The 20,865-nt window shown below is 36.2% G+C and overlaps 1 protein-coding gene across 1 annotated transcript; it reads right to left on the minus strand.

Annotated features, from left to right (window-relative positions):
• Positions 1-1,122: 1,122 nt before the first annotated feature.
• On the minus strand, positions 1,123-20,780 carry slc35a3a (solute carrier family 35 member A3a). Its single transcript, XM_056463786.1, has 8 exons — positions 20,406-20,780; positions 17,440-17,662; positions 14,801-14,955; positions 9,954-10,076; positions 9,699-9,873; positions 3,753-3,871; positions 3,486-3,619; positions 1,123-2,278 (listed from the first exon to the last, which is right to left on the minus strand). The coding sequence occupies exons 2-8, from the start codon at positions 17,627-17,629 to the stop codon at positions 2,188-2,190; spliced, it is 987 nt and encodes a 328-aa protein (XP_056319761.1). The 5' UTR covers positions 17,630-17,662; positions 20,406-20,780; the 3' UTR covers positions 1,123-2,187.
• Positions 20,781-20,865: the final 85 nt, after the last annotated feature.

Consider the following 20,865-nt stretch of genomic DNA (forward strand, 5'->3'; position numbering starts at 1 on the left):
GTCAGACCTTACTGTCTTAGTTAAATAATTTAAAATCAAGGCATGATCATATTTTATTTTGGTAAAATAAGTGTAATCTAGAGGCCTTTGCCTTTCATGTAAGCCACTTCTGATACCAAATGATCAACAAGAAGTCGAGTTATTATTTTTTGTTCCTAAAACTTGGATAGGCGACAAGACTTCTGTCAGGTAGTGTATACAGACCGCTGCAAACCACATAGGCACTCCAAAAAAAATTGGAAATTGTCATAATTTACTAATCTGAATATTGTTCCAAACCTAAATGCCTTTTTTTTCTTCTGTGGAAAATAGAATTTCTTGAAAAATTATAGACATTAAGATCCATGGGTATTCATTTTGTTTTGCCTGTATATATTTGTTTCTTTTACCTCTCAAGTTGATAAATTGCTCCCAAAAAACTCTAAATATTCTTCGACCCTCGAGTTTTGGGTGAAGTATCTCTTTAATGACTTCCTCATCTTATCTTTTAAACCTTTTTTCCAAATCAGCTAGGAGTCAGCTAATATTGCAAGATGAGAAAAAACGTTGACATGAATGTATGACTTCAGAAGGTGTACAGCTGAATTCAGCATTGCCTCTTCACTCACAACTAAACTGGAGAAAAGCATAAATCCTAACCATGAGACAAGTTTGCGTTTCAGCAAAGCACAAACGAAGAATGAAAAACAATGTAAGACTTCCTCTGAGCACAATCTGAAATGCGAATTACAATGCAATGGAAATAAAAGGAGCTTGACTGCTTAAATCTCTGAGCTTAAGAATGTCTGGAGCTGTCAACTAATTCACAGTTCTGCTCACCTGGGGCCGAGGCAATCCAGCGAGGGGAAGAGAAAGATTTGAACAATTCTGCAAACACCAGCTCCCACCGCTACTCATTAGAGAGGTGCAAACCACTCGGACCTGCCTACTGAAATAACGAACACACATCCACACACACAAAAGCACAACAAACACTCAACTCTTCTTCTTTGAAAGAGGATCCTGCGCCTCCACAAATCACAGTGACTCCTTGATTATCAAAAACGGATCCAAGGAAGCCATTGGATTTGTATGAAATGGTGCCATGCGGGATGAACAGACTTAAAAAAAAAATTCAGATGCTGGTTTTAAATGGTATAGTTTATTGTTTTGGAGACTTCACAGTGTGTGGGGCAGCTAGAATGTCCTGACTGATCAAATAAACATGGAAACGTCTGAAAAACGTCTCTTTGTTGGAACTGAAAAATATTTGTACCCTTTTCAAAATGTGATTTCATGCGTCGTTTACACCTTTTGTGCTGCCCTGGTGAAAATGTATGTACTGTCTGAAAAAAAAAAAAATTAATTAAACACCTGATTTATTATCATCACTCCTCAACAGATACTAATATAGCTTCACACATAGTGCAAAGTTGCTAAAAAAAAAACACTTCCTTGCATATATAATGGAGTAACTCAAGTATTCTTTGTTGCCTGGTGACAGAGGTAATCCGTAAAATAGTCTGTAATCATGACATCCCACAAACCAACCAGCTAAGCCTTGTTATTATCATTTTCATGATAACCATAATATCAAAAGTTTATATTATATTCACCAAAGGTCCATTATTCCCTTAATTTCATCGCCACAGAAATTATCCCAGTAACCCAGTCAATTAAAATAGCATAAAATATTTGTAAGCAGTTTGAATAATGACAAAAAAAAATACAGTGATGCAACAATCTCATCAGAAAGCTAATCTCTTTTGCCAGGTTTCTGCGAGATTCAAGTTTCATTTGTGGCGAATTACTCCGGGCCACTATAACGATCCAAAAGCTCTGACATATTAGATAACTTTGTCCTTTGTCCTGATTTCCCCCCCCCTCCAAAAAAACAAAAAAAAAACCTCTCAGCGCATCCAGAAACATTTGTAAAAGGGCGCATTATGAAGTGTTTTTATCCATCACCCATTAATGTGATTAGCGCGGATGAAAGTTTTTCACGCTAAACGAGAGTTAGACGGAAAGTGGAGGCCCAGAGCAATTCACCCAGTGTGCTTCAGCTCAGCACTGCACAGCAGTGGCCGTAGCTTGTTATCCAACCTTGTATCCATCTTTTTTCCCCGCTCTCAACGTCTCCTCTGCTATTCTCCGTCCTTCCACTCGATTCATCCCTTTGTTCCACTCCACTTTCACCTCATCCTTTTTTTATGCTCTGCTTGGGTTGGATGGCGGTTTGTTCTCATAACCATAGAGAAATGTCGCCGTTATGACAAGTATTGCTCCCAAGAAGAACACGCTGTTATAGGAAAGAGAAAAAAAAAACTAAAATAGTGGATTCTTAGTTCAGTTCATTTTAATTCAAAGAAGTCTTATTAAGCTTTTTCACTTTTTAGATTGTAGTTATGTTTGGGTCTAAAAATATATATATCAAGTTTTCAAAGTCCACTAAAAATGGAGATATTTTGTTTTTTATTCTGTTTACAACAAACAATTCATTTGAACTACAATTTTTTTTCTCCAGGATATAATAAAAATCACTACGTGGCCCAAATGCCACCTACACTCTAGGGTTGGGGCAATAGATGACACCATCGTCCATCGCCAATGGCCGATAGCCATTACGATGTTGAGCCAGCATCGCGATCCTCAGCCCACCCTCGTTGCAGCAGCAACCCGCTCGCGAAAAATACACACTTAGGTCCTTTTTACACTAATATGTTTTTAGTTTTAAAAATTTCCGAAAATGATCCACTTCCACACATTCATGAATTTACAACAAGTAAATATCACGAATGACATAAAAGTGGCTCTTTAACTTGTTTTAACAATAGACTACAAATGCAAACCGGGTTTCTGATGTAAACGAGACACCCTTAGATAGTGTAAAATTATTATCATTGACATCTTCATAGACATCAGCATGTATTTTACAAACCATACATGTTTTGCTAGTACATACAGTAGTCAACATTTGAAGTTGTTCAAAACCTTTCATCAAAGTTATCCTAAAACTATTGAACAACAACCATTCTTGTCTGACAATTTTGAAAAACTATTTTGACTACTGCAAATGTATTCAAATGTCTGCAACACAAAACAAAGATTATTTCACTAAAAACACTAATAAGCTTTGATCTTTGACAAGTAACGCACTTGTCTTTCTGTGGCTCATCACCGGTCACTGAGGAACAGATTAGACTTGCTGCTTTGACAAGGGGTATGGTACTGGAATAGAATCTCTGTTCATCGATCCCAATGCACTGGGACAGCTAACCAATCACTATTCGTTAGGGGCTAGGGAGAAAGCTATTTTAATCATCTAAAATATAACTGAAAAATATTGTTTTTCGAACAACCAAGCATGTGTACATATTTTAGTACACCCCTAAACAGAATCAACACTTTATAAAAAAGTATAATAGGACACCTTTAAAATAAACTGAACTTTTTGATTAATTTAAAGCACACATTTTCACAAGAAGATTTAAAAAAAATAAAAGTACCTCGTAGGCTCAAAGTCCTCAAGCAAGAAATATGAAATTAATGTGGAGAGGATAATTGAGAGTGATGTAGCAAAGCCTTTCAGTATGTTGTCAGCATACTTGATGACAGCAGCAATTACAAGCCCTCCAAGAGCCTGTGGGAAAAAGAAATCAGTTTACATTGTTGCACATTAATGTGTTGTAGGAGAAAAGCTCTTGCTATGATTATTCATTGTGAAACCATTATAAATTTCTGGCTCACATGTAAACATTTGTGTTTATGCTCACCTGGAGAGCGACCACTATCCAGGTCAGTGTGTTGTAGCCCTGGAACATTCCATGTTCTCGGACTCTGTCACCATCATAAGCCAACATCCCGAAGACACCAAAAACCAGGCCAAACAAGCCTGTGTACAGGAGACACAACCTGGTCTTTATTACAAACAAAGAACCACAGCACTGCAAAATGCAGAAAACTACAGTTGCAGGATTTCACCATTAACTACTTGTGGGACAAATCAAGACCAAATATATATTTAAACATCAAAGGTTTAGCGCAACACATCTTTAGTTAGGGGCCAAGCACAGAAGGTGCAGTTCTTATTATTATTCTTCTATCTTCTTCGTCTTCCTCCGCTCAGGGAGACTATGGCAGCCCTATGAACCGTTTGCGGTATTTGAGTAAACTTTGGCACACTGATAGAGGACAGTCTGATCTTCAACCACAACAAATTCAAACTTTCTAACTCAAACTCTCTAGCGCCACCACTTGTCCAAATTTTTATCTTTATAACTTTTGAACCCAATAGGCTACAATAATTTTTTTCCCTCTGATTCCTTTGCTCAAGCTGATTCAAATGCACCCTTTGAAATTTTCCACCATCAAGAATTTTTCGCAAAAAACTAATTGAACAAACTCATCCTAGGCCGTTTGTCCGATTTTCACCAAAACTGAATCACATGATCTACACACCCTGCTGACCAAAAGTTATGGAATTCAAGTAGATTTGACAAACTGTTTGCGATTAACTTGCAAACAAATCTAGCGTAGAGCTTGCGAAAATTTACTTAAGGTGTTATGTCCGTAACGCAGTGACGTATTCACACCAAACTTGGTGTGTTATGACAACCATGGTCAGAAGTGAGCTGCTGCGTTTCTGCCAAGTGGCAACCTGCCACTCTCCCTCGGGAAGCCAATATGGAAGTAACTAAAACTGCAATTCATCGACTCGCCTTGGGGGGTTTGTTCGAGGAAGTCCAGGTGATTTCTGACTGCGATGGGAAATTGGCCATTTTAACAGCTGATAAAAACATGTTTACAGCCTGGTACAAAAGATGGCTTTGGTGCATATAGCCATGATTAATCTTCATGACAACTGTGAGGGGGGTGAATTTTCTTAGAACTCATCGGTTTCGTTTTTATTAAGTTATATTAAGTCTGCATAATTAAGGGCGTGGCCACTTGAGTGACAGCTAGGTCTCGCTGCTCGCCGTCTCTTCACCTCAGCTGATTGAAGCTAATTAGCCGATGAACTCGGCATTTACATCGTATTTTTGTTTTGGTTAATGTTTCTTTACACAGTCAGTTGCCTTTTGGGATTATTATTTCCCACAATTATCAGATGATATGGCATGCTGTGTGCACTTAATTGTGCTCACAAACCATTCACATGGCCTCCATTTCCCAGATGAGTGAAGTTATACCATCTCTATAAATGTATTTGTTTTATTTAAGATCATTTATCATTTATAATAAGAGCTGTAATGCCCTCTAGAATCTGACAGATTGATTATCTGTAGGCTCTAGATCAGTCATCTGAAGCGTTGTCATACAGTGTTATGCTGGAGTTCATTAATAGTCTTGCATTTACTAACACACTATATCTGAAGTGTTTGGAAGTAATTCACGTTTTCCTCCTGTTGAAAAACGTCATAAGAACAATGTTTAGTGGCTCAGTGTATTACAGCAGTGTTTTTAAATGTCTAAACACTTTACTGATATAGTGTACGGCCAAGCACATGTGGTCAGAACACAAACGAGTCGCAGGTAATAAAGTATTAAGCGTTCTCCCAAAGTGAAGTCCGTCTAAGCTAGGTCCAAGCAAAATGCCAGCAGGTGTCTGCAACTCTGCTCACTCTCCACCTCTTTGCCCTTGTTTGGTATCCCGCCGTGGGTGCGATGAAGCGTGAACAAAACGGCAACGGTTGGCCGCGCCTACTTGTAGCTTATTTTGCAGTGTTCAGAAACCTATGGGTAGGTCCAGACGGAATCTGCGGACGTTTTTTGCTATTTCTGCGGAGAATTGTGTTAAAAATTTGCGGATTTCTGCAGAATTATTTTGGGAGTATCATAACGAAAACCTTAATATGTGAAATAAAAAATGATATCTTTTTAACTTGTATTTAATGTTTAAAATGCAAATCCAATAAGATTCACTGTATTTGGTAAACAAAGCCTCAAACAAAAACAAAGTCTCTCCTATAATATCTCTACTAAAAGACAGAAAATATTACTGTACAAACTGAACTGCATTGTACATAAATCAGATGAACATTTTCATATTAGTCAATAATATTACTGAAATTAATTTAAAAACTGAATAAATATAGATTTACACACATTTACTCAAGTAAATAAACAGAATTAATGATGGGCTAAAAATCTGCAGAATTCTGTGGAAAATCTGCGGAATTCTGCACGTGCAGATTCCGTGTAGGCCTACCTATGGGTGACGTCACTGTGGACTGACATTGACCAAACTACATCAGTTTGCACCACCTTCTGGGTAAAATTGACAAACAATTAAATGAATCAATAGAAATCATTAAAAAAAAAAATCAAATGACTTTTGAATAATTTTGTCTATTGTCATGTGACTGGTCTTGCAGATTCCTTGGATCATACAGAGAACATCGATATAATTTATTCCCTAATTGACACGACTTCCTGTCCACCATCTTGAATTAGTTCGAAAATCTGTTGTTTTGAATTCTCCATAGATCATTAGCCCAATTTCCACCAAATTTGGCTCAGATCATGCTACCAAAAAGTTCTAGAATTTTCCAGTTGCTCTGTAGCGTGTTGCCGTGCCTGTTTATGATGTTGCTGCTGGGCTGCTTGACCCCTGATATTTGCTGCTTGCAGCTATATTAACTTTTTTTTTTTTTTGATTTTTAGAATGTTTCATTTATTTCAAAATATCATACACTTTCTTGATCCTTTAAGTCAGCAATAAGGCTTTATTTATCCGTTTATAAATATGATAAAATTTATAATGACTACTAATTCTTTCACATATTTGAATGACTTTGATTATCTTTACACAGTTATATCTGCTTATCATGAATGAGGGTTTACTATTTTACCCATACTCCCATTTGTTTTAACAAAGCTTATATGAGAGATTAAAACACACATACACATAATATGCATTTAAAAGTATTATATTATTGTTAAAAATTCTTTTCAGGATATTTAATAAATAGAAAGTCCAGCATGTATTTGAAAAAAATCTTCTGTAATGCACAAATGGCAGCATATTTATGCAAGGAAATAAATAAATGAATAAATGACTTCATTCTAAGAAAAATATAAGAAAATTAATAACAGTATTAAACCCTTATATGGTCAAATTATAGGTTATCAAGTTACGCTATTACACACTGAAGAACAGGGAAGCTTTTTTGGCTCAGTTCTTTCTGACGAACAGAAGTTCACATTAGGAGGTGAATCACTACAGACGCTCAATTCACACATTGACAGTTATAAATAAACCCTGCACTGAGTCTCCACATGGCAAGACTGAAGACACACACACAAATATTTGCTTTTAGCTCCTGAATGTGACCTCGGGCTGTTTTGCTAGAATTCAGCTTGTTTAAAGAAATAAAAACAGCTGTCTGAAATGTAAGAATGGAAACAGGAAACAGACATTATAGAGATGGTAAACAGAGGTTTAGTCTAAAAATAGACCGCGTGTGTCATAGTGATGCATGTTGTCAGGTAATTGTTGCAGGAGAAGTGTCAAAGTGTTAATTTGATCCAAACACCAGCATGTTTATGTTGAGGATGAGCATCACACATCATGCCCTTCATAAGAGGAGGCTTTCATTATACTGAAACCACACTTTGAGTGACTTCACATGCAAATGCCTCTGCAACAGCGGTTTGCTAATTTACGCAGGTCTTATCATACATCGCCTGCACATGTGTAGCTGCCCATCATTGTGAAGCAGTTAATTGGTGATTAGTTATTTAGTATATTTCTTCAGTTTTGATTTTTGAATTTTGGTTAACATTCAAGTCCTTTTTCATCAATCTAATAATTTTTTAAAGAACACCTATGAGGAAAATCTACTTTTGTAAGCTGTTTGGACAGAGATTTTGTCTGTATGTATATTGCATACACTGTCATATTGAAGTGATAGAAACCCAACGAATCTCTTTTTTAAAAATTTTCTGACATTAAAATAGGATCCAAATCCCAGTGATTTTGAGGCCCACTGCACTGTGACATAGGAGTGCTGTTTTCCACGCCTACCGAATTGATTGACAGGTGCCATGTCTCCATAGTAACATGTATACACATGTCCACAAAACAGTTTTTTTGCAAATAAATCAGGATTAAAATATTTTCTACAACTGTTTGTGATTTTCATGAGTTTTATAAGTTTAAAACGTTTTTGAAACAGAGCATGTTTGCAATAAAGACAGTAAAATTACTGGAATTCTTAACCACTATAAATCACAACCGCCGCATGGTGTCAGTAAACATGTGCTGGTATGTGGGTGTGTGTGTGTGTGTGTGTGTGTGTGTGTGTGTGTGTGTGTGTGTGTGTGTGTGTACAGCAAACAGCATTTGTGTGTGACTCATTTCAGAAACCACAAACAAACTTCAATACATCAAATAAACTTACTTGGTATTTTTGACTATAGAGCTGTATTTCAGCTTAATCCGAGTCTGTCTTGGTCACTGTGCTGTTTATTTGACGTAACGCATGATGAGATGCAGACATGCACGTAGCAACGGTGGACGGAGAGAAGTAGCTCGATTCTATTTAAAGCCATAGGCTACAAAAAAGCTACAATGTATTCAGACACCAAAATGGGCATATTCAGGAGGCTATAATAAATGATCTGAAGAGTAGTTTGAGCTAAAACTTTACAGAAGCATTCTAGAGACACCATAGGCTTATCTTGCATCTCGTAAAAGGGGTAAAATGGGTGCCCTTTAAGCATGTCTATTGTTTTTTATTAAGATTATTTCATTTTTTTATATTATTAAAAAAGTTTTAGTTTCAGTTGTTAATTTACACATTTCATGTTTATTTTATTATATTTGAGTTGTAGTTATGCTTGTATGTCAAGTTAAACTAGATTAAAATGAGAAATATTTCCATGGCAGCCAGCTGAAATAAAATGTATTGTAATGTAATGTAATTTAGGTTTTCTATTTTTTTTTTTTTTTTAGTTTTAGGCTTTTAGTTTTAAATCTAATAACCATAACTATAATAACCTTAGTACTTGGTGTATGGTAAAAGGCTTAAACATAATTGCATTATAAATATACTTACTTCACAATAACAAACAGTTTACTTTATCTTGTTGCAGATGAAATACAGTTGAGGTCAGAATTATTAGCACTCCTGAATTATTAGCCCTCTGTACATTGTTTTCCCCAATTTCTGTTTAATGAAAAGAATATTTTTCTTTCAGCACATTTCTAAACATAATAGTTTTAATAACTCATTTCAAATAACTGATTTATTTTATCTTTGCCATGATGAATATCAGTATTCGGCTTAAAGTGCAGTTTGGCTAATTAACTTGGTTATTAAATAATATTGACCTTAAAATAATATTTTTTAAAAATTAAAAACTGCTTTTATTCTTGTATCGAAATAAAACAAATAAGACTTTCTCCAGAAGAAAAAATATTTTCAGACATACTGTGAAAATTTCCTTGCTCTGTTAAACATCATTTGGGAAATATTTAAAGAAGAAAAAAAATTCACAGGAGGTCTAACTATTTTGACTTTAAATTTAAATAAAACCATTTAGAAATTAACAAAAACACATACACAAAAATCTATTTTAAAATAAGATAAGATATAAATTAAAACTAGATCAAAAAACGTTAATAAAAAATCCAAGAACTTTATCTTAATGAATTTAGCTCAACAAAGAGAAGTTTAGAATAACATACAAGTCATTTTCTTTCAGATCACACTTACCAAGCTGGATGTTTCGGACCCAAACACTCTGCTTGGTCTCTTTCAGGATCTTCTCAAAGTAAACGCCAGCGAACCCACTGGAGCAACAGGCCACCAGCACGGCAACCAACCCCACAAACTGAGAGCCAGCTGTCAAATGCTCTTTCTGAGGATCTACTGGAGAGTCTGTAGGCCACTGTCCAGACAAACAATCAGGCATCAAACACTACAGCAAAATCAAGTGTTCTATTGCCAGTCAATATCAAGCCAAGATACCTGTACAAATGCAACACCAGCCATGAGAATGAGCAAAGACAACCACTGGTAAACCCCAAGTCTGCGGCCCAGCATTGAAACAGAAAACAGGGCTGTAGTCAGGATCTTCAACTGGTACGTCACCTAGAAATGCATATGGGACCCAAAATAAGTTTGTATTTACATTTAACTGTACATGTTTTTGTGTGTGTGTTTGGGGGGGGTATGGGCGTTGGGGTTATTTATGGGGGGATAGTTTTTCTGCATAAAAGTAAAACCTTGCATTTTACCTTGCAATATTAACATTTAAACAGTTTATACTGTAGAGAAAGTAAATAACAAGAGCCTTAAGACAGGGCTGGCCGATAAAATTGGTATCGATATTTATTGACCAAACACTGTTGTCAAAAATAATAAAAAAATAAAAAAATAAATAAATAAATAAATAAATAAATAAATAAATAAATAAATAAAAAATAAATAAAAATCGGTATGAAGTTTCGGTATAAAGGCTGTAGTTTTATTAAATGTGGCTGCTTAGCAATAAGTTTAGCCTTAGGGTGTAAGTTTGTCATTTCCAATGGTGGCGAGCAACTTGCACGCGCGCGTTTCGGAGCGACGCACATGTTGTGCTAGCCGCTCGCACGTGAACCATGCGCATTTTCCAGGCACACCTAGTTGAAAATCATCTGAATATTTCCGAATGCTGCGAGCACACCACACTTCATACAAGTAGAACTAACCAATCTGTTTTGCAATTTGTATGAAATAAACACATTTCAGAAGTAATGGTAGACTGATTACCTCAGACAAACACAGCGCACAAAGACTGCAGTGCTTTTTACTTTTCTCCATAAACTTGCATCAGAGCTGCAGCATTGGTTTGTCTGTTTGTCATCCTCTGAGAAAACGCTTGAATCAAACGCTTGATTCAGTCTTTAAGTCTTTTTTTAGTTATGAAGTTAGAAACAGTCAAATAACACAGAAGTACTGGGATAACAGTTTATAGTTTAGATAAAACCACTGATGTTTATGGTAAAGATTGAAAACATTGTCATATGCATTTAACTTGAAGATCAAAAATGAAAGTTGTAGGCAACAATTACATTGTTTACCAATAGGTGGCAACAACCAGACATCAAAAATATGCCACAGAATAATTCTTCAAAAATAATCATCTAGCAATGAAACGAATAAGAGAATAATTGAATTATATATTACTCTCTTATAATTACTTATAAGAGAATAATTGAATCATTTACTGAAAACGAGACTAAAAATAAATATGGGTTGTATAAATTATAATGTTAGATTTATACATTTCAAATTATCAGCAACAGTATTAGTAACAGTGAATTATTCTATTTTTACCATTTATTTTTATTCAGCTGATTATTTCTTCTTTTTATTATTAATGAAAACACAGGTTCAAAGATCTGTTTGCTAAAACCAAATAAATTGCAGTACTGTTTTTGTAATAACTGGAAAGTCTCCTCCCCTTTTTGGGTGATCCGAAAAATGGTCTGATCCATGACAAAAAAAAAAAAAAAAAAAAAGTGATCTGAACCATGAGATTTGTGATCAGTTGCACCACTAGTTGTGAAGTTGCTTGAATAGCAGACAATCAGGATTTAAATTGATAAGTTCTGAGAATGTAGTTCAACTCTATATATTTTTAAAAAGGTACATGTTTGTAAATAATGATCTGAAAAGTCATACAATTATTTCTAGCCATTTTCAATACCTGCACGTTTAATCAAGTCAAATTTAAAACTTTTTAATACGCTTTTAAGACCATTAAGAATACAATTTTAGACTTATACAGGGCTAAACACTAATGATCATTTCTAATAACCAGGTTGGCGGCCAAAAAATAAAAATAAAAAAATAATATCTATTGTACTTATTTCTCAACAATATATTTTAATGTGTCATAACAATAAAATTCTAGTTGTATGCACTTTTTTTCAACACAATATATTAAATTCATTTTTATGACAAGTTTAACATTGTTAAAAGTTTATTTATTATGGAGACAATGACATAACTAATCAAAAATACACTTTTGTTGACTTTTGGTCCAAATTGATTGAGTATAGTGTATCATGACAATTGATTTTTATCATGATGAATTGTGTAATTGTTTTAGTGTTCTTTCCCTGATTAGGGAACTGAATTAAGAGGAAAGAAAAGTTAAACAGCTATTTTAAATGGGATCTTTTAACAATAAAAAATAAATAAATGTAAAAAAAATGTTTTATTGAGATGGCTTGTTGGTGATTGGATGCATGTCCTCCCGACTGGGTAGCTTTACTTGGACAGATGAAAATTAAGACCTGTTTAAAATGATTTAAGACCCACAAGACAATATTTCAATGAATTTAGTTTTTGAAATTCAAGACATTTTAAGACTATTTAAGACTCTGTAGGGACCCTGTAGTAAGTAATGTACATTTATATAGAACATATATTGTGTATTGCCATACACCCAAAGTACTTTACAATTGTGTGAGGGGCAAGCGGCAACCTCCCGCTCTCCCTCGGGAAGCCAATACGGAAGTAACTAAAACTGCAATTCATCGACTCGCCTTGGGGTGCTGGCTCCAGGAAGTCCAAGTCATTTCTGACTGCAATGGGAAATTGGCCATTTTAACAGCTGATAAAAACATGCTTACAGCCTGGTACAAAAGATGGCTTTGGTGCATATAGCCATGATTAACCTTCATGACAACTGTGAGGGGGGATGAATTTATTTATAACTCATCCATTTCGTTTTATTAAGTTATATTAAGTCTGCATAATTAAAGGCGTGGCCACTTGAGTGACAGCTAGGTCTCGCTGCTCACGGTCTCGTCACCTCAGCTGATTCGAGCTAATTAGCCGCTGAACTCAGCATATACTTTGTATTTTTGTTTTGGTTAATATTTCTTTACACAGTCAATTGCCTTTTGGGATTATTTCCTACCATTATCAGATGATATGACATGCTGTATACACTTAATTGTGCTCACAAACCATTCATGTGGCCTCCGTTTCCCTGGTGAGTGAAATTATTTACTTATATACCATCTCTAAAAATGTATATGTTTTATTTAAGATCATCTATCATTTATAATGTTCTTTAGAGCTGTAATGCCCTCTAGAATCTGACAGATTGATTAGCTGTAGGCTCTAGATCAGTCATCTGAAGCGTTGTCATACAGTGTTATGCTGGATTTCATCAATAGTCTTGCATTTACTAACACAGACTACATTTGAAGTGTTTGGAAGTAATTCGCATTTTACTCCTGTTGAAAAACGTCATAAGAACAATGTTTAATGGCTCTGTGTATTACAGCATTGTTTTTAAAGTCTAAGTCTAAACACTTTACTGATATAGTGTTCAACCAATGAGGTCAGAACACAACGAGTCGCAGATAAAGTAGTAAGCGTTTCTCCCAAAGTGAGCTCTGTCTAAACCAGGTCCAAGCAAAATGCCAGCACGTGTCTGTAGCTCCGCTCACTCTCTGCCTTTTTGCCCTTGTTTGGTATCCTGCCATGTGTGTGATGACGCGCGAACAAAATGGCGACGGTTGTCCGCACCTACTTTTAGCTTCATTTGCGCTCTTCAGAAACCCATGGATGACGTCACGGATACTACGTCCATATATTTTACAGTCTATGGTAAGGTAGGTCCCTCCACACCACCACTAGTGTGCAGCATCCACGGTGCCAGTGCACTCACCACACACCAGCTGCAGGTAGAGAAGAGACAGTGAAGAGCCAATTCAGTAGATGGGGATGAGTGGGAGACCATAATGAGAAAGAGCCAATGGAGGGAATTTGGCCAGGACCCTACTCTTTTGAGCCATGGGATATTTAATGACCACAGAAAGTCTGAACAGTCTAAACAGTCAACAACTCATCCAAAAGATGGCACTCACTGGCAGTATAGTGTTCCCTTCACTATACTACATAATTAGGGCTCGCACAAACCGCAGTTGCGCACCCCCTGCTGGCCACACTAACACCACTTCCAACAGCAACCACGTTTTTCCATGTGGTCTCCCATCTAGGTACTAACCAGGCTGGCTTCAGTGAACAACCAATCTTGGGCTGCAGGGTGATATGGCTGTGGCATTATAAACATCAAGTAATAATTTAAAACCATCAAATGCTGAGTGCAACCAATTTTCAGTATGCATGTATACAAAATACACATCATGAATTTACACAGTACACACAAATATTATGTAAATACAAACTTTTAGGAAAAAAAACAAACAGGTTTGGAAACACTTGCGGGTGAGTAAACAATGACAGTTCTGTCTATTTTTGGGTCAAACTATCTCTTTAATTTCATATTTTCAACCAATTAAAGCTGAAAATGCCATCCAAACTGAATTTAAAATGTCACAGCATCGTAATTAAGTCTTCAATAATATTTGATGGGAATTTGATAATAATGTGTCTACTGGAAAACAGTCATGGTACAATGGCCGAGTCTTTAAACCTAGTATGAGTGTTAAACTTTATTTACTATATTACAACAGACAAATAATATTGTCTCCTCATTTTAACTGGACCAGTCATCTCTGACAACTTGACATATCAGAATCTGTATTTAGGATATTTTAATATCAAAATCAGCTTGTTACCTATGGTCTGATTGGGGTGTATGTGTGCATCTGAGTAGTGAATGAGATTTGGGCCCATCCTGCCAAATTTGGTGTTTCTAAGACTTAAGGTTTTGATGGACCAGAATATTTTGGGCAAAACAAAATTATAAATATAATAATAAAAAGAAGAAAATAAGAACAAACACCTTTGCTCCTTAGACTTCTAAAGTGCCATAAAGAAAAGCTACTAACCGATGAAAATGATCTTACCTGATAGGTAGCAGCATCAAGGTTGGACAACGCTACATAAAGCAGGTTATTCTGTAGTGTGTAGATCCCTGAAGGTATAGCCAGCTTCAGCGTCTCTATAGGTTTGTGTATGATCTCTTGTCTCATAATACTGCTCAGGGCTCGGCCGCTGTAACCTGTATCACACGCACAAGACACACGCTTTTTAGCCAATAATAATTTATCAGGGGATTATTAAACAGCCATTCCACCATGAAACAGTTTTGCTATTTTGGTGAAAACAGCTTTTTTTTCATGGCACGGGTGACATTTGCATGGAATTACTCATATAGAGTAGTGGTGTGTATGATGATTTAACGTGCTACTACTGTTGTCATTAATTGTGAGTTGATTTAGATAGACGCATCTGGTAAACTAATAAAAGTAAATATAGTTTTAGGCCCATATCACCCATCCCCAGGAAGCAGAACGAAATTCACCTTTCTTATCTCCGCCTAATAAAACTATTGACAGGGAAACAGTGTGGGATAATGTATTCCAGCTTCCAAAAACCCTAATTTTAGTTTGTATGCTTCAAAACTATTCACAGGGCATATTTAACTACACGTATCAGACACATCATAGGTTTATCTCCACATCCTTATTGTAAGTTCTGTGAACCAGAGCATCCAGATACCTTTTTACATATGATGTTGCAATCTCTGGAGGTGCAAAAACTTTGGAATTCTATGCTGGACATTTTATTTAATGTTACCAAAAATTGTTTCCCCAAAGATCCTGTATTGTTATTATTGAAGGTTAACTCTCAATTTCGGGCGTCATGGTGGTGCAGTGGATAGCACGATCGCCTTACAGCAAGAAGGTTGCTGGTTTGAGTCCTGCCTGGTCAGTTGGCATTTGTGTGGAGTTAGCATGTTCTCCCCTTGTTCATGTGGGTTTCCTCCAGGTGCTCTGGTTCCCCCACAAGTCCAAAGACATGTGGTATAGGTGAATTTGGTTAGTTAAATTGTCCGTAGTGTATGTATGTAAATGAATGTGTATTGATGTTTCCCAGTGATGGGTTGCAGCTGGAAGGGCATCCGCTGCATAAAACATATGCTGGATAAGTTGGTGGTTCATTCTGCTGTGGCGACCCCTGATTAATAAAGGGACTAACCCGAAAAGAAAATGAATGAATGAACTCTCAATTTCCCTAAAATGCAAAGGTTTGTAAATTTTGGTTAGCTGCTTAAACTGCTCAAAGAAAATGTTGGTACAGAGGTGGAAACACCCTCATGATCTCTCTGTTAAGCACTGGTTGCATTCACTATTGGAAATACATTACCTAGAACTGTCATCAGCATGGATTAACCATGCTAAACTGGACATTTTGACGGTGTGGAAAATCTATTTATGTGACATCAAAGAAATCTTAGGGCTCTATTTAAGGGATCTAGGTGCAGAGTCTAAAGTGCATGGAGCAAAAGCATTAGGGACGTGTCCGAATCCACTTTTGCGTTTTCATGGACGTAAAAATACGGTGCATGGTCTAACAGGGTTGAGCTTATTCTCTTAATGAGTTATAGGTGTGTTTGAGAGTAAACCAATCAGAGTCTCATCTCCCATTCATCTTAAGAGCCAGTTGCATCACGACATGGCGCATTTGCTATTTACATGGCGGACTTTGTAAGTGGAAAAACTGAACACTTCACTATCGAGTTAAACAGATCATCAGCAGCGCAAGGATAAAGAATGAGCCTAATCCAATTGGTCTTTAACTCTTTTGTGGATAAGGAAACAGGGTTGTACGCATTCCACTGAAGATATCCTTTAGCCTACATAATTAATTTAGCTTTTTAAGCACAAAGATTTGTTTCAAAACTATTTATATCCAAACATATATCATATGCTCCATATGGTCCAAAACCTGACAGGTGGGCAAATCTCAGCTTGTTTTTAATAAAACAAATATAAATATGCATATAATAAATAATACTACAACTAATAAAAACATTATACAAAAGCAAGTTGACATGAATAAACTGAAAAAAGCCCCCCCGAGATGAAGCATGGAGGCAGTGTTTTTTATAATCATGTAGAAAATAATAATTTTTGTAACATTTTAATCCTTTAATGCTTTTTCATTTGTAAAGATATTTGTGCATTGCTGTACATCCTGTGTGTTTTAAGCAATGTGTAAGCGGAGCGCACAACTAACGTGCTTTGCGCTGGACTTTTGACCTCAGCTGGTCTACTGCAAAGTAAATTTTATTTTCTCAAAATAGCAACGTGCCAACAATGCCCCTTAACACACCTCTTTTCTAGACCATGAGTCCACAAAGTGGTGCAAATGGATTCGTTATTTAAACGACGTGGCGAAAAACAGGAAAATTAAGGTTGTGTTGGTCTGAAAATAGCAACCCTCGACGTAAAACATATCTTGCGCCTTATTGCGCCAGGTGTATGATAGGGCCCATAGACACTTAACTCTCATCTGATACAATGAAAATCTAATTTAATGTCACATGCTTACTTGGTCTTAACTACGGTTATCCTGTGTTTCCTGATGTGCATATATACAGGGTAATAGCTGTTAAAGCATTTTTCTATCTGATTGTAAAAACATTTTAATTTTGAAAATAAAAACTGAATTACAAAAAAAAAGAAAAAAAGAAACTCACTGTTCTCCTTGAAGACGAGCCCCACACAGGTGAGGATCTTGAGGAACTCTGCCACCACCACAGCAGAGGAGGCCAGGTAACGCGGCCCATCGCCCTGAAGGGTGCGTGAGTAACGCATGGTCAGCACCAGGGATGTGGTCTGGAACACCAGAACCCCCAGAGAGAGGTACTTGAGCTTGGCTGATGCCATGATGACAGCTTCTCACGAGGAGACCAGGACAGACTGGGGTGACATGAGCCAGAAGAGGGCAAAGAGCAGACAGATGTTGAAATACAATGTTGTCCCAGCTGAGTCTGACAGCCAAGCTGCTCTGTAAACATTAATGGCCATAAACAACACAAGAGCTATATAGAAAAGTAAAGTGTCCTTGAGCAAGAAATCAAACATCGAAACTGTAGTTTGCTAAATTTAGGACTTGAATGTTTAGGGCATTTAGGTATGGTTTCACAGACAAAGCCGGGATTAGGATATATAGTTGAAGTCAGAATTATTAACCCCCCTGAATTATTAGCCCTTCTATTTATTTTTCCCCAAATTTCTGTTTACCGGAGAGAGGATCTTTTCAATGTATTTCTAAACATAATAGTTTTAATAACTCATCTCTAATAACTGATTTATTTTATCTTTGCCATCATGACAGTAAATAATATTTGACTAGATATTTTTCAAGACACTTCTATACAGCTTAAAGTGACATTAAAAGGCTTGACTAGGTTCATTAGGTTAACTAGACAGGTTAGGGTAATTAGGCAAGTTACTGTATAACAATTGTTTGTTCTGTAGACAGTCGGAAAAAAAATATAGCTTAAAGGGTCTAATAATTTTGACCTTAAAATGGCTTTAAAAAAATTAAAAACTGCTTTATTTTTCTAGCCAAAATAAAACAAATAAGACTTTCTCCAGAAGAAAAAACTATTATGAGACAGTTTTTAGACAAAATTTTCTTGCTCTGTTAAACATAATTTGAGAAATATTTAAAAAAGAAAAAAAATTCAAAGGGAGTTTAATAATTATGACTTCAACTGTATGTAGGATATTGAAGTTGTTGTTACATCCCTTTCGTTACTTTTTAATGGTCGAGGAGGAACAAAAAGTAAAACATTAGCCAGTTGTAATTATTGCTGCCATTTATAATAGATGAGGAACAACAAGACAGCAAAGTGCTATTAAGGTGAACTTGTTTATTATAAACAAGCTGTTTATGTTTAAATGCTTAAAGAAAAATAAAGTTTCACACAAAAGTAGTTATAAGAAATAAGACAACGATTTCACAAAAAAAATAAAATAACCAAGTTTAACAGACATAAGCAGGACAGAAGGAAAGGGACTGTGCCAAACAATCAAAATCAACTAACTAACCTTTAACTCTTCCCCTAGAACTACAAAATAAAATGAAATGGTAAACCTTCAATGTCCGCGATGCCGTATCTTACCTACTCTCTCCTTCCAAAGCAAAACTTAAAAGTGTGGCACAAATCCATAACCTAGTGTGTATAACTAAAAGAATGCTGCATGTGCGCCCTGTATATCACGTGAAAGAGCTTACCTATTCCCTTTCCTCCATCTACATCAGAGATGCCCAAAGTAGGGCCCGCAGGCCAAAGTTGGCTCAATGTAACCGTTAATTTGGCCCACCATCCCAACTGAGAGCAGAGTGAGAATAATGGAGGGGAATGGGGTGATCTCTTTAACACAGAGATCATAATTTCTAATTTGATGTAACCTTTTTTGTTAGTATTATTGCTGAGCTACAAAAAAAGCAAACTCAAATTAAATGTTTAAAATTAAAAGTTTGGTTTTGGGCACCCCTGATCTAGAATAGTACACAGATACAATGTTCACACTCCAGTTGTCGAGAGTTTGAAACTAAAATTTATAAATGTGCCGTAGAAAGAGAATCATTGCAGTCCATCTTGAAGGAAAAAAAAAAAGTATTTTATTATTAGATATTAATGGTTATATTTATTGTGATACGTCAGTCAGTGCACGTTTCTTTCAGTTGAAATAGCTCAGATTCACATTTTCGTCTGGAATTAGGCTTTAAAAGGACGTATACCCAAAACCAACAATTCTGTAATCATTTACTAACCCTTTACTTGTTCCAAACCTGTTTGACGTTTTTTCTTCTGTTGAACACAAAAGGAGATATTTTGAAGAAAGCTGGAAGCCTGTAATCAATGACTTCCATGGTATTTGTTGTTTCTAACATGGAAGTCAACAGATTCAGCTTTCTTCAAAATTGATCCTTTTGTGTTCAACAGAAGAAAGTTAGTTATCAAGATTTGGAACCACTTAAGGAAGGGTAAATGGTTAGTAAATATTCATTTTCAGGTGAACTACCTTTTTAAGTATTGTCTGTAAAACCCGAGGATAAAGATTCAGCAAAAAAAGGAAGGTGTGTAATCATTCAGTTCAGGGGTGTCCAAACTCGGTCCTGGACGGCCAGTGTCCTGATAAGTTTAGCTCCAACCCTAATCAAACACACCTGAACCAGCTAAACAAGCTCTTACTAGATATACTAGAAACCTCCTGGCAGGTGCGTTGAGGCAAGTTGGAGCTAAACTCAGCAGGACACTGGCCCTCGAGGACCGAGTTTAGACACCCCTGATTTAGTTGAATTGCCATCAAAAACACAAAAGAAAATAGTTAAGGATTGCATTTTGGATCCCCACAACTTGTTTTACCAAACAGTTAAAGTGGTAACTGAGACAAATGCATCTTTTTTGTAAATAAACAATTACACAAATATCACTTCTGTGTGAGCTCATTTGAATAGAGAATTTAAAGTCAAAAAGATTGGACAATCAGCTGTAAAGTGTTTGTCCGCATTTAGAAGTGAAGAAATACACGTTCACGGCTAAAATAATCAAATCTAAACGTCTAGATTTCATCGTAAATCACACTTACATTGTCAGAAGAATTACGACCCCAATTAGTTTTTAATGACTCAAGTTATTAATCTTACCTTTCCTGAAGATCCGGAAGAGTTGTAAATTAGTTTGTGAATAGGAGTTTGAAAGCGAATATAAACTTCAAAACCATCTCAAATATACGTTCTTGTTGAAGAGTACTTCTTAAATTGAATTGCCATACAGTGTAGTAAATAGTTGAGCAGTGTCTTATTGACAGTTAAACACTGAGAGCTACTGCAGCTAAGCTACTTTTACTTGAGAAAAAATCGACTGTTCCGGGTGTTCATTGCGCATGATCATCTGCTATACGTCGCTCCCGTGGCGGATTCCCTCGTCTATCATGAATGAAAAACAAACTGTCAAGTGAAGTGCAGAAAATCTTCACATGAATCTCAACAGTCTTGCGGTACTTCCTAGTGTTTGTTGCTGTTGCGATCCTCATTGTGAGCTGTTGTCGCCACCTGTTGGTCGGCGGACAGAAGGAGGATCAGTTAATGAAGTCGGAGTAGAACA

Source organism: Danio aesculapii, chromosome 8, assembly GCF_903798145.1.
Source record: "Danio aesculapii chromosome 8, fDanAes4.1, whole genome shotgun sequence".
Taxonomy (NCBI): domain Eukaryota; kingdom Metazoa; phylum Chordata; class Actinopteri; order Cypriniformes; family Danionidae; genus Danio; species Danio aesculapii.

Excerpts from the sequence above, each read along its gene's own strand:
- slc35a3a (XM_056463786.1), bottom strand. The coding sequence starts at position 17,629 with ATGGCATCAGCCAAGCTCAAGTACCTCTCTCTGGGGGTTCTGGTGTTC. Across the intron at positions 14,956-17,439 it reads GCTCGTCTTCAAGGAGAACA|GTTACAGCGGCCGAGCCCTG; the intron begins GTGAGTTTCTTT and ends CGTGTGATACAG. Across the intron at positions 10,077-14,800 it reads TTGATGCTGCTACCTATCAG|GTGACGTACCAGTTGAAGAT; the intron begins GTAAGATCATTT and ends ATGCATTTCTAG.